The sequence below is a fragment of the Tachypleus tridentatus genome, chromosome 10, assembly GCF_004210375.1.
Source record: "Tachypleus tridentatus isolate NWPU-2018 chromosome 10, ASM421037v1, whole genome shotgun sequence".
Taxonomy (NCBI): Eukaryota; Metazoa; Arthropoda; class Merostomata; order Xiphosura; family Limulidae; genus Tachypleus; species Tachypleus tridentatus.
The window spans coordinates 120659967-120675392 of record NC_134834.1 but is presented as its reverse complement, the minus strand read 5'-3'; the positions used below and the strand labels follow the sequence as shown (position 1 = coordinate 120675392).

Genomic DNA, 15426 nt, shown 5'->3' with positions numbered 1-15426 from the left:
GTAGAATTGAGAGCCTGAAACCTTGTAAACATATGTCATTAAAATATGGATTGTCCTAACTTCTTATACATATATATATGTCATTAAAATATGGATTGTCCTAACTTCTTATACATATATATATATGCCATTAAAATATGGATTGTCCTAACTTCTTATACATGTCATTAAAATACGGATTATCCTAACTTCTTATACATATATATATGTCATTAAAATATGGATTGTCCTAACTTCTTATACATGTCATTAAAATATGGATTGTCCTAAATTCTTATACATATAGGTATGTCATTAAAATATGGATTGTCCTAAATTCTTATATATGTCATTAAAATATGGATTGTCCTAACTTCTTATACATGTCATTAAAATATGGATTGTCCTAAATTCTTATACATATATGTATGTCATTAAAATATGGATTATCCTAAATTCTTATACATATATGTATGTCATTAAAATATGGATTGTCCTAACTTCTTATACATGTCATTAAAATATGGATTGTCCTAACTTCTTATACATGTCATTAAAATATGGATTGTCCTAAATTCTTATACATGTCATTAAAATATGGATTGTCCTAAATTCTTATACATGTCATTAAAATATGGATTGTCCTAAATTCTTATACATGTCATTAAAATATGGATTGTCCTAAATTCTTATACATATATGTATGTCATTAAAATATGGATTGTCCTAAATTCTTATACATATATGTATGTCATTAAAATATGGATTGTCCTAAATTCTTATACATGTATGTCATTAAAATATGGATTGTCCTAAATTCTTATACATATATGTATGTCATTAAAATATGGATTGTCCTAAATTCTTATACATATATATATGTCATTAAAATATGCATTGTCCTAACTTCTTATACATATATATATGTCATTAAAATATGCATTGTCCTAACTTCTTATACATATATATATGTCATTAAAATATGGATTGTCCTAAATTCTTATACATATATGTGTCATTAAAATATGCATTGTCTTAACTTTTTATACATATATATATATGCCATTAAAATATGCATTGTCTTAACTTTTTATACATATATATATATGCCATTAAAATATGCATTGTCCTAAATTCTTATACATATATATATATGCCATTAAAATATGGATTGTCCTAAATTCTTATACATATATATATATGCCATTAAAATATGGATTGTCCTAAATTCTTATACATATATGTATGTCATTAAAATATGCATTGTCCTAACTTCTTATACATATATGTATGTCATTAAAATATGGATTGTCCTAGCTTCTTATACATATATGTATGTCATTAAAATATGGATTGTCCTAACTTATGCAATAATAATTGATATACCATAAATAAAAAGCATTTTAATAATTTTTTTTATGTTAGGCACTAAAACTTTCTGTCATGGGTAGAAAAGGATAGATACCTGAGTTGAAAGGGTTAAAAACATTTTTATTTGTCAGAGCTACTGAATGAATACATAGTGATATTTTACCCATTAATAAAGGGATTGAAATCAGTTATGGTTAAACCTGACATATAAGGTGTGATTGAAACTTAGTATACATCCTATGATTTATGTGACAATATAGTGGTAAGTACACTTCATGCTAGAAACTGTAACTCACATTCAACAAATGATAAAAACAAATAAACTCAATCAACCCTGGTATATATTGTGGTTTATGTAAAAGCATGCAGACTTTTAAATAGATCACACAACTGCACTAGATAAATATTACATTTTTTTTGTCAGTTGAATGACTGTCAAAGACAGCTACAAAAGAGGTGGAAGTGTAGCCCACATGGCTATGTTAACTGTCTTACCTTTGGTCTAGTGTCCACGACATACATGAACTTAGATGATGGACAAGTCCTGAGTATACAGGTTAATAACTGTTCATCTTCAACACAACGAGCACTAAATCCTGACAACGGCTGACTACATCGGCTTAAAGCTGCCTGTTGAAAAAAACTGAGAACCTTATGTAATGCAAAACAAACAATATACTCCTATAACTCCTTAAAGAAACATTGGTGTACAAATTATTAATAAATACTCATATAAATTACACTTACTGACTAAACTTGAAGCTAGAGAGGACAAGGACCTTGCCATTAAATCATTTCTTCTTAGAAAGCTTTAGAAACTGATCAGTCAGCACGTCACAATTACGTGTGGTAATAGTTAGAATTGGTTATAGAGAACTTTCCAACACAAGGTAAAAAGTTTGCAAGATCCATCATTTACGAGGGCTGTTCAAAAAATACGCGGACTGTTTGAATTTCGCGGCTCCAGTTAGTTCCAGGGGAATCCGCTTGGTGTCGCTAGGTTCGCACAGATCAGCTGATTGCGACGCCATTTCCCGATTGCAGATATCTTCATTTGTGTATTAGCTACGCGGTTTTAAGTGAAGTGCGATTTTTTCGTTTGGCGGATTTCAGAATGAATGACCTGAAGTAGCAACGACTTGCTGTGAAATTTTGTGTTAAACTTGGAAAATCTGCAACTGAAACTTTTGCTATGCTTAACACGGCTTACGGTGATGTTGCTATGAAGCGTATGGCATGTTTCAAGTGGCATGAATGTTTTAAGGATGGTCGACAGTCCATTGAAGATGATGAGCATCCTGGATGTCCTTCCACGTCAACTGACGACCCACACGTCGACAAAATCAACACCCTGGTGCGGACATATCGACGTCTGACTGTCAGGGTGCTTGCTGAAGAGTGTGGGATATCAGTTGGATCTTGTTACGAGATTTTGACCGAAAAATTGAAGATGCACCACGTTGCTGCGAAATTTGTGCCCTCAGAACTCGTGCTTTTTGGCCAAACACTCGATCACTGTTCTTCCCACCCTCCATACTCACCTGGCCTTGCTCCTTGCGATGTTTCTTGTTCCCCAAACTCAAAAGACCCTTGAAAGGAAGAAGATTTGAGAAGATTCCGAGATTAAGGCAAATCACGACGAAGGAGCTGGAGGACATTACAAAAGAAGCGTTACCAGGACTGTTTCAACAAGTGGAAACACCGTTGGGATATGTGTGCACTGGGAGGAGAGTACTTTGAAGGGGTCCCAGACCTGTAACTTCTAAATAAAGTACATCTTGTTTTATGACGTCAGTCCTCGTATGTTTTGAACAGACCTCGTATATGCTGTTAATGTTCATTTTAATACTCTGCACAACACATCTGGAGACAGCATTTTCTTGGAAATAATACTATACCTAAGTACCACATATACTTTGGTGTATTCTACTAAAATAAAAATCAACCCCTTATATCTTTTCATTCTTTTCCTGCTTTGGGTCACCTAGAAATGCCCATCCTCAACTGGTAAATTGTTAAAACAAATTTCAACACAGCATCATAGTTGTTCAGATAAACTTCATTAATAGTTGGACTGTCCATGAACATTCTTAACTGGTGTATTTATTTTGCTACCTAGTTTGTTTAGCTCTAGCTTTATAGCCCTCAACACTGAATGACATTATTTACTCTCAAACTTCATCAGTTTGGTTCTTGTCTTTAGTTCTCACTATTTATATTACTGTATTACATTCGAGCAAAATATATTCTTCATCAAAACATTTTAAAATATAAACTGTACTTCAATATACATAAGCTAACATACTCCTGCAGTGAAAATGTATTTCTGATAGATACTTACCTCTCCTCACAAAATAGCCTCTCTTGACTAGCACTGCCCTCTATCAGCAGAAATTTTCACTGCATGTTATTATCCTTCTATATATCCATACGCTAAATTATCATGCAGCAGCTCTCCACCAATAGCAGTACAACCTTCACTCCTATAATAAACAGTTCCACCTTCACATCTGTACTCATTAATCACTGTAAGATTGGTCAGCATCCTACACCATGTATCTTCTGAAGTGGAGAGGCTGTATAAGAAATTTGAGTGGAGGTAACTATCTATCAGAAATACATTTTCATTATAGGAAAATGTTAACTTCCAATACAATATCTTACCTCCTTGCACAAAAAGCTAGAATCCCAAACTGAACTGGTGGAAGGCCAATAATATTTATGATCCCTCTTTAGGAAGTGCCTAAAGAGAAACCAGAGAAAATAACACTCTACCAGGAAACTGCACCACATATGATACAGGCATATTGTTCATTCTCTTATGATAGTGTTATGAATATAAAATAAGGAAGCATAAAAGAATCCCATAATATGTACGACCGATGAATAGCACTCCTGGGTGTCAAATGGTTAGGATACGACAGACGGTGATGATAGTTTGTCGTCATAAAAAAACCTAGAGGTATCTGGAATGTTACATCAGCTCCACAGTAGGTAGAGGGGCACCTACCTCTACAGGAACTGGTAAGGAAACTGAGTTTCCGTACCAAAATGCATCCCCACTTGCACACATTTCTGACCTAACCAGCAACAGATCCACCAGCTGCTGATTGTCAGTTTCAAGGAGGAAAATATGTGGTGTGTCCAGCTACAACCAATACCAGATCTGCTGATGGTAGGAAGAAGGACCACAAACCTAGGCTGCATCTCCAATTCAAAACCTGATGGCAGTGGGAATTTGTTATCCATTCTATGGTAAGAAGGAAGGAAACTAACCATCACATATGTGAGGACTTAGTGTAAGCTGGACAACATTAGACACACCAGAAATGTGCAACTATAGGATGGTAGGAGGAAGAATATCTCAAACCTGAGGGACAAACTACAACTATAGATATATGATACAAATATATAAAATAAGCAATAATAAGTTATTTATAACATTCATTATAAATTCCAGTTGTCACCTTAAAGTAATAATGAATATTTTCTGTGGTAATATGTTAATTCTGTATTAATGCACACTTCAACAAAACTACTAATATGCCAAATTAACATTACTGAAAACAAACCTCATTTTTGTGTAGGTAAGACAGAACAGGAAGTCTCCCCCTACTACGGAAACGGCTGCTTCCAACTAAGACTGGCGTGCTAGCATTGGCTGGCACATACAGGTACTTGGGGTATGTATCACATATCTGAGTTTTGATGAAAGACAGAAAGACAAGTAAGAAGAATTACTTTCTATGAATATGGGCATTCTCATTCTATTGAACACATACAACAAATAACTAACATTCACTTTTACCTAAGGAATAATTTCCATGTTATACTAGAAAAATTAAACTTCAATACTTTTGTTACTTAAACCTGAGTTACTTATATATGTATAAGGAAAAGATTAAATAAGCTTGAGTGATTATTTTACAGGTGTTTACATTTTTATTTCATGACCTCAGTCTGTTGGTTCTAATGAAACTGTAGATATTAAACGTATCTCAGTCTTACATTTCCCACAGTTAAATTACACTCCCAGAACCAGATACACGGATTATATACCTAAAACATAAAACTAGTAAACTTTGGAGCATTTGAAAAGAAATTTCTATTTTTGATGCTGGGACAAAGTTAAAACTATTGTGTTCTTAATATCTCACTTTTTAAGGTTAAACAAAAATTACATATTGTCTCATGTAAGTACCCCTGGCAATGCAAAAAACATGGACATATCTACAGTAGAGCTATAAAGGCAATACTCTAATGTAGAGGCCATATATGTTCACAAGACAGTTAAAGAGCTAAAGAAATTTGAGGTGAGAAACAATGTATTTGACAGACAACCATAATGGAAATTCACTTGCTCAATAAAAATGATAATAGTCTCTTTCTAAGGTTTAGTTGTTCCAATAAAAAAAATAAATAAATAAAAGGACAGAAGTTAAGATTTAAAATCAGACACGTTTCTGTGTAAAAAATCTAACTGAATCTCGAGTGATCAATTCACCCTTACACCCACCACTATACTGGTACTGATATTCACCCTTACACCCACCACTATACTGGTACTGATATTCACCCTTACACCCACCACTATACTGGTACTAATATTCACCCTTACACCCACCACTATACTGGTACTGATATGTTGACCGTACAATTGCTGGATTCAGATCTACAGAACACACACTATGTTAACTTCATACACCCCAACATTAAGTTCACCTGTGAACATGAAAAAAAACTAACCAGATAATATTTCTTAACCTCAAGATCACACTAACCAATACACAATTCAAAACAGAAATACACAGAAAAATCACCCATACTGGATTACACATTCCCAAGGACTCACCACATGAAACAAAAAAAATCTTAACACATTAAGAAACCAAATAAACAAAGCCATAACACTGTGCTCACCCGATAAAATGAACAATGAAATGAACAACATAAAATAACACTTCACCAACATCAACAAATTTCATCCAAAAACTGTTAAAAAAACTATACACACATACCTAGATCAGCAACAAACAAACAATAAATCCCAAGATAGAACAAACAACAAAACCCTACACTGCTACATACCACATATGTTCCCCAACATCAGTGAAAAAATAACCAACATTTCAAAAAAAAACTTAAAACACAACATTCCAGTAAATACCAAATTTATTCAAAAACCAGGTACAAAATTTAAAGCCTCTACTACACAAAAACTACACTGACAAACACAACACCAACATTATTTATAAAATACAATGTGATAACTGTCACAACTTGTATATTGGAGAAACAAGTAGAAAAATGGAAACCAGATTCAAAGAACACACAAATTAACAAGCAGAAAAATTGAAACCACATTCAAAGAATACAAAAAACGCCTTCACACGTTTTTAAATACAGAAAATCAAATAAACACAACATAACCTTAGAGAACACACAGATACTAAGTAAGGAAACAAATATAAAAAAATGCAAAGGATGCATTTTTAACTTAAACAGTATTTAAGTTAATACTGTAAAATTATGATTTATTATTATATAATAATAAATATTATTATATATACCTATAATAATAGGTATATTATTATACCTAATAATATAAAGGTATTATATTTCTTTACTCATACAACTAAAACCAAAATTAAACCAATATAAAGGAACAACTTGATACCTAAACTAATTAATAATCTAATATCCAAGATCTAATATCAAGGTCGAAACGTTGTTCGCTCTTCTACGTAAAATATTTTCTCAACCCAAACGAGCCGTTTCTGCATATATATTTCTCTACAAGTGGGTTTTCTCGACATCACCGAGTTTAGTGCATTATGCAAGAGTCTTTCAGATATTGTCTCTATGTTTGCATACTTGTGTATGAAGTGTTACGTGGTACTTTATAGGCTGAAGTTAGAATTGAATTTTGTATTTTTTGTAGTTTCTGTAATTGTTTTTGTGTTATGTTTATCCAGGCAGGAGATGCATATTCTATTATAGGTCTGATATATGTTTTGTAGATCTTTATTATATTATCAGGTAATGTTTCTTGATTTTTACCAGAAAGACTTCTTGCATAATTTGCTCTTTTCCAGATTCTTATCAGGATATTGTTTGTATGCTGTATCCACTTTAATTTGGTATCATAAGTGAGTCCTAGAAATTTTGCAGAAGTAGCAGTCTGTAAAAGTGATCCATTCATGTATAACTTGGGTGGATCTTTTTTCAGTTTATTTAATCTGCTGAATAATACTACTTGGGTTTTTGGAATATTAATTTTTATTCTATATTTCTGGCAGTATTCTTCTATATTGTTTAGGACTGGTTGGAGGTTTGTTGCTGCTATTGAAGGAGTGAGGGCACTTTTCCAGACTGCTACATCATCAGCAAATTGTGATGCAAAACCTAAATTTAAGTCCAACAGTGGCATATTACTGACATACATGATAAATAATATAGGGCTAACAACCCCTCCCTGTGGGGCTCCAGCCTCGGGTGAAAAGGACCCTAAGTGAGCCCCATTCGCATCTACTTTACACGTTCTGTTTTCCAGAAAGTTAAATAGCCAGCGAATAATTCCCTAGGGTAAAGCCATTTCCATTAACCGATGATGTAATCCGTTATGCCACACCGTGTCAAATGTTTTCTCAATGTCGAGAAAGCAAGCTGCAGTACATTCGTTTTTGTTGAAGCTGTCTATAATTGTTTCTGTTAGTCTGATTAGGTGGTCCGTAGTTTGTCTGTATTTTTTGTTGAAACTCTCGAAAATTGATTCTGTTAGTCTGATTAGGTGATCTGTAGCTTGTCTGTAGTTTCTAAATCCGTTTTGAATTTACTTCTAAGTATATAGATAGACGATTACTAATTATTCTTTCTAAAATTTTGCCGATACAACTGGCTAGGCTAATTGGGCGGTAGTTGTTTGGTTAATTCGCTGGCTTTTCTTCTTTCTGGAACATTAATATTACTGCTCCTTCCAAGAAACGTGGATACGCCCAGCTGATAATGATAGGTTAAATAAGGCTGTTAGGTGCTCATACAATCTCTGAGTACCGTATTTTAGGAGGATAGCTTGTATACCATCTTCTCCAGGTGCTTTGTGTTTTTGATAGCTGTTTGTACTTCCATTACTGTTATATCTTTTATTAGTTGATGAGTGCCCCAGTCTATTATTTTCTCTGGTTTTAATAATGTGTTTACTGGGAATATTGGTGTGTATACGTTTTTGTTATGATCAATAAAGTTACTGACTTTATCATAGAAGTCATGTCTGGTTCATCGTGTATTTTGAACGTGTTTTCTAGGTGTGTTTTTTAAATATCTCAGTTTTTTTCTATGTTAGTGTACGCTGTTTTGCCATCTAGTTTGAGTGGTGGGTATTCTGTGTTTGTTTTTCCTGTATTCGTATATCTTTTTAAGTGTGTCCAGAATTGTTTTGGATCTGTTTTGTGATTTAGTTCTGAACAGAATGTGCCCCAACTATCTTGTTTTTGTTTTCTGATTTGATGTCTTATTTTATTTCTTACAGTGTTTATTTGTGTTCTTAGTGTGGGGTTTCGATTTTGTACATACTGTCTGCATAGTTTGTATTTTATTAGGTGTATTATTTCTTGATGTGGTTGCCATGAGTGTGTTGTTGTGATGTGTTTTTGTTTTGGTATCTAGTTATTGGCTGCATGTTTCAGACACTCAGAGAATATATGACTATATACATCTATATCTGATGCGTCCGCAGCAAAATTTAGTACTTCAGTTGGTAAAGACTGGTTTATGACAGTTTGAAATAATGGCCAATTAGACTTTTTATGATTTAGTTTATCTTTTACTTTAATTTTGTTTAAGTGTGTGTGTGGGGGGCGAGATTGAAGATACACCAAACTGGGAGGTAGTCACTGTCTAAATTGTGACCAACTTGAAGATACACCAAACTGGGAGGTGGTCACTGTCTAAATTGTGACCAACAGAAAGTTTACAATTTTACAACTCATATGCCCACCAGTGGCTCAGCGGTATGTCTGCAGACTTACAACGCTAAAAACTGGGTTTCGATACCCATGGTGGGCAGAGCACAGATAGCCCATCGTGTAGTTTTGTGCTTAATTCAAAACAACAACTACGACTCATACTGTATGAACACAGGCATAAGTCCAGTATTTTACTGGTGCCATGTGCATATGAGATATGTGTCAGTGTTGCATCATTTAACAATATCATATTAGTTTCAGCTAGAAATTTATAAAGTATTTTACCATTTGTGTTTGTACATCTACAGTTAAATGTAATTTGTTTGCAATTTAAACCTTCTATAATTACTATATTGGGATTGTGGTTATATATGGAATGTAAAAGATTAGCATCTAATACTTTGCTAAGCGAGCAATAAGTGCCCTTCACTGTTACTTCAGTGTTGAGTTCTTACGTTTATTATTATTGATTCATTAGAGGATCCTAGTTCCTGAACTACAAGTTCAGTTTTATACAATAACAATATTCCTCTGTTTGGATCTCTTTTATCCTTCCTATCTTGTCTAATGAAAGAGTATCCTCTTATTTTGAATCTACGATAGTTCTAGAGGGCTGTTTCACTAATTACAAAGACATCTGGTTTTATAGAGTTGGTTATATCTTCAATCTCATGTTTCTTGGAAGCAAGAGCACCCTGGATATTGATGTGTAGTACTGTGAATTTATCCATGTTTAACAGAGTTCATATGTTAAAATTTGTGGTAGGTATATTTGAATGTTTTTCATAATTATTTTAATGATTATGTCTATTAAACTGTTTTCATTATTTGGGTTTCTGTATTCTGTCATTATTTCAGAGAAAGTGGAAGTAATGGCATTGGTTAATTTGTTTTCAATATTCATAGGTGTGGTTTTATGTGTGTCTTCAGTTGTTTTAGGTAAATCTTCATTACTTGTTCATGGTTTTTCCTGCATGAATGATATTTTCTTGACTACTGCAGCATACGAGTTTGTCTGTGTGTTTGTGTTTTGTGGTATTTGATTTTGATTGTTCTTGAATTATGTTTGTTTGTGGCTTGTGCGTGTTTGGATTTTTTAAGTTTGTATAAGTGTGTCTTAATTGATTTATATTTTTCACAACCTTTATAATTTGCAGTGTGTTCTTCCCCACAATTACAGCATTTGGGTTCAGGGTTTTGTTTGGTACATTGTGATATGTGGTGATTTTCTCCACAGCCTACACAATGCACAGTTGCTTGGCATGCTGCTGCTACATGTCTAAACCTTTGGCACTGGTTACAACCACTGATGGTGTTTTAGTTTGTTCTACAGTGTATCTTTGATACCACATTGTGATACCATTATTTATTAGCTGTGTTATGTTGTGGGTGTTGTCCGTAACTACTTTTATTAAGTTTGTTGGTTTTTTGTTATATTTTAAATTATATGTTCAACTGAAATGTATTTTATGTTTTGTTCAATTAGTGCTTCTGTAATGTTGTCTATTGCAATGGAGCAGTGCAACCCCCCGGATTACGTTGACCGAGCCCCAGGCAAGTGCATGGTTATGTTTCTTGGTTTAAAAGTGTCTGAAGGCCATTCTTTTAACAACCTACTTAGGTCAGCAGGTTCCTGTTCTTGAATAAGAACCCGCTGACCTAAATATGTTGTTAAAAGAATGTCCTTAGTTGATTAAGATTAGACTTGAAATTAAAAGAGTCTTTGATGAATGAGCTGGCTGATATTTGGAGAATGCCCATGCTATGTATTTATTAAGATTGTAATTAAACGATTCATATGTGGACATTATTGGTCGTAATGGACAATCTGGTTTATGAGGTTTGGGGATGCCGTATATTTGCGGTGTGCGTGAGTCGGTTTTACGTAGGTAGGAATAAAGTGTTTGTGAAATTGTGTTGGCTTTTTTCATTTGTATTAGTAATTTGTTCAGTTGCGTCTCGTGTGTCTTTGTTGGATTTGTGTGTATTGGTTTAAATTTGTTCGTGTCTGATAGGATGTTATTCATTTTTTGGATGTATTCATTCGTGTTCATTATGACTATAGCGTTACCTTTATCTGCTTTTAGAATTTTTATGTTTTTGTCTTGTTTTAGCTTTGCAATGGAATTAATGTCTCTTTTTTGTAAGGTTGTTTTTTAGTTTTATGTTTTGTGAGAAAATTATTTGAAAAAAATCGTTTAAGATGTTGCTTTTAGGTGTTTCTGGAAAATATAAATTTTTAATTTGTTCTGGGAAGTTTGGCTGTTGGATGTCAATAAAACTATCGAAGTTGTCTTCTTTCTGTTGGTTGCTTTCTGTTGTTTTCTTGTTGTTTTTGTTTTCTGTGGAAAGTATCACAAGTCTCCTGGCTAGGTCTTCTAAACATGTTTTAATTTCTGAGGTCAGTATGTACCTAGGTGCTATTGCGAAGTTGAGTCCTTTGTTAAGTAGGTGTATCTCGTTTAATTACAACCTTGGTAAATACATAGCATGGGAATTCTAAAATATGTAACATCAGCCAGCTTATTCATCAAAGACTCTTTCAATTTCAAGTCTAATCTTAATCAGCTTAATCATAAGCCTTAATGGCCAGTTTCGATGTTATATCCCTCTTTACAAAAGTTCTAACCACTGAAACCTGCAAGATAACCTTAGAACTCTATATCCAAGACCTTAACCCATCTATAGCCTATAGACATTCCCAGTAACCAGTTAGCAACTCTCATACAATTCACCACGATGAAGACAAACTTCATATTCAACAATCACAGCTATATACAAAAAAATGGCCTAAGCATGGGCAATCCAGTATCACCAGTTCTAGCCAATATTTTTATGACACAAGTTAAAACACAAGCAATTAACACAGCATTACATCCACCACTATACTGGTACAGATATTTAGAAGACACGATTGCGGGATTCACGATTGCAGGATTCACGTCTACAGAACACACACTTAATTTTTTCAATCACATTAACTCGATACATCCCAACATTAACTTCACATGTGAACAGGAAGAAAGCAATCAAATATCATTTCTTAACCTCAAAATTACAAGAACTGATACACAATTTAAAACAGAAATCCATTAAAAAATCACCCATACTGGACTATACATTCCTTGGGACTCAGTACATGAAACAAAACAAAAACTCAACATACCAAGAAACCAAATAAACACAGCCATAAAACTATGCTCACCAGACAAAATAAAACAATACTTCATCAACATCAATAAGTTTCCTCCACAAACCATATAAAACATTATATGCACACACCTAGGCAGAAAGTAAAATCAACTAACAAAAGTAAATATACCCTACAATTTAAAAAATCACGAAACCATATACTGCTGCACACCATATATTCCCGACATCAGCAGAAAAATAACTAACATTTGGCAAAAACTAGTAATAAAATATGACATTCCAGTTAATACCAAATTTATTCAAAAACCAGACACAAAAATAAGGTCTATATCATGTAAAAACTACACTGACAAACACAACACCAACATTATTTATAAAATATAATGTGATAATTGCCACAACTTCTATATTGGAGAAACCAGTAGAAAAATGGAAACCAGATTCAAAGAACACAAAAAGTCACCTTCACACGTTTTCGAACGTTGCAAATCAAATAAACACAACATAACCATAGAAAACACTCAAATACTAAATAAATAAACAAACAAACAAATGCAAAATTAAAGAAACCTTACTTATACAACAACTCAAGCCCAAAATAAACCGATACAAAGGAACACCTTTATACCTATATTAATAAATATAATCAAACATCTAAGCACATCCTCTACATTCCTACACTCAGTTACAGAACCCCCTTCAAACATGTGGTCAGCTATCGGTCAGTTAATTCTTTCTTTCTTTGTGAACCTGACGATGACCGAAGAAGGTCAAAATGTTGTTCGCTCCTCTACATAAAAAATTTTCTCAATCCAAACGAGCCGTTTTTACATATATACTTGAATGTATACTTTAAAGAAAATTTAAATTTAATCACTTGTTTTAAGAATTATACTTTAAATTCTGTACAATAAGATATAAAACATATTTAAGATGCAGAAGTAATGTTCTAGTTAAAGACATTTGTAAGAGACATATCAGGAAATATTATACAACATTTACCAATAAACAGAGCTGATACCACTAAAACCTTTAAAACTTGAAAAAAATATTTTAGTAACAGTATATATTGTCTAGCTGATAAGACTAGAGAACACAAGTTTATGGTGGTAAGACTAGTTAGAGAACACACCTCATAGTCTAAGTTTATGGTGGTAAGAACCCAGTGCTTATTAGGAACCCCCATTCTGGTGTACTCAGCCTGAAGATTAAACTTGTTCCATCCAAATGACTTTGGTAAACTTTCATTGGAAGCAGTGTAGTGGAAACAATACAGGTCTTCTAGATTTACTGGAACAAAATAAAAAGTGTCTCATATAAATAACACTTTTCTTTGACTTTTCAAGATACATGATTAACTACTTGATCAGGTATTAGTAATTTAATTATTTGTCTTAAACACTTACTTCATGCCGTTATGAGAAAGCCTGACCCTTATCTGTGTTCTAACTACGTTTAGCCACTAATCTTCCTCAATACTGTATCATGTAAAAAAACAACTAGAAATACAAACTTTAAGGGAAGGAATAAATCAACTTTGTAATGTTATTTTACATAAATGTACAACACAGTGGTTACATCTAATCTGGTGGACTGAGATTATGGCTACAGACAGTCTAGTAAGCTAAAGTTGCCGTTACAGCTAATCTGGTGAACCAAGACTGTGGCTACACATATTCTGATGAGATAAGATCGTGATTACGGTTAATTAGGTTGGCTATATCAGCAGTCACAGTTAATATGGTGGACTGAGATTGTAGATACAGATAATCTAGTGAGCTACGCTTGTGGATACAATTTATCTAATAAGCAAAGCTTTGGCTGCAGATAATCTGGATGGCTAGACATAAGAATAAGAAATGATAGGACCTATTTATTATTAGAGACTGTGATTCTGAACCTCTGGTAAACTAATATCTAAATGATAACCAACACTTACAAGGTTGGCTAAGATGAAGTAGAGAATTATAGACTTCATGGCAGTCTCGTTCCCTAGGAATAACAAAAGTCACAGACAGGAAGTTTTTACAGCGGATCTGTAGAGGGCAGCCTGTTGTGGATATGGGTAACTTTTCAATAGATGCAATATGCATATGAAGCACCTAACAAAAAAACAATTTATAACAGTTGTTTTCAACACCACCAAACAAAACAGTTTCTTATTACTCAGAGTAGAATCTGTTCAACAGATACTAAAATCGTTACCCACATATTTAATGTTAGAGCATAACACAAGAAACAAAACCACTCTGTTAGACTTTCTTAAATTATTTAATTACTTGTGTTTTTGTGTTATTTTAACTCCTTCTGTGATTATTTTCTGTGCATAACATTTTTAAAATCTGCTATGTAGCTTCAAGGCCACTAAAACTGGTTGTGTATTATTTCACTGTAGAAATCCTTTTATAATACCAAACTCAATCCTCTCCTAGTAACACTTATAACTTGCTTCCAAAACATCTGTTGACCTGTACTCCGAGTTTTATAACTCATCCATCTTGATAGATATATGTGATGTGCACACCTTATAAGTACCTAACAATAAAACTTGGTGATTCTTTGGCATACTGGAATGATGGGAAAAAAAAAATGAAATTATTGTTTCTTTAAGTTTAATGTGGCTAACAGATGTAGTAGTGAAATAGACAAGAATTAACATGTGTGACAACCTGTTATCCTGCTGAAAATTTGTGGTTCTCACATGACAAATACCTGTATTCAACATCAACAAGAAAAACACTGGAAATTCCTATGGGATACATTACACATCTAGCCAGATGACTACACCTGTTCTTGGATACATAACACATCTAGCCAGATGACTATACCTGTTCTGGGATACATTACACATCTAGCCAGACGACTACACCTGTTATGAGATACATTACACATCTAGCCAGACGACTACACCTGTTCTGGGATACATTACACATCTAGCCAAGATGACCACACCTGTTCT

The 15426-nt window shown here is 33.5% G+C and overlaps 1 protein-coding gene across 1 annotated transcript in view; it reads right to left on the bottom strand.

Moving 5' to 3' along the window:
* Positions 1-15426, bottom strand: part of Mtmr6 (Myotubularin related protein 6) — a 69169-nt gene that overhangs the window by 45319 nt on the left and 8424 nt on the right. The window contains exons 3-6 of the mRNA XM_076459724.1: positions 14407-14569; positions 13600-13757; positions 4923-5048; positions 1846-1980 (exon numbers count right to left, since the gene is read on the bottom strand). Coding sequence (XP_076315839.1) covers positions 1846-1980; positions 4923-5048; positions 13600-13757; positions 14407-14569 — 582 coding nt within the window. The remainder of the gene's footprint in view (positions 1-1845; positions 1981-4922; positions 5049-13599; positions 13758-14406; positions 14570-15426) is intronic.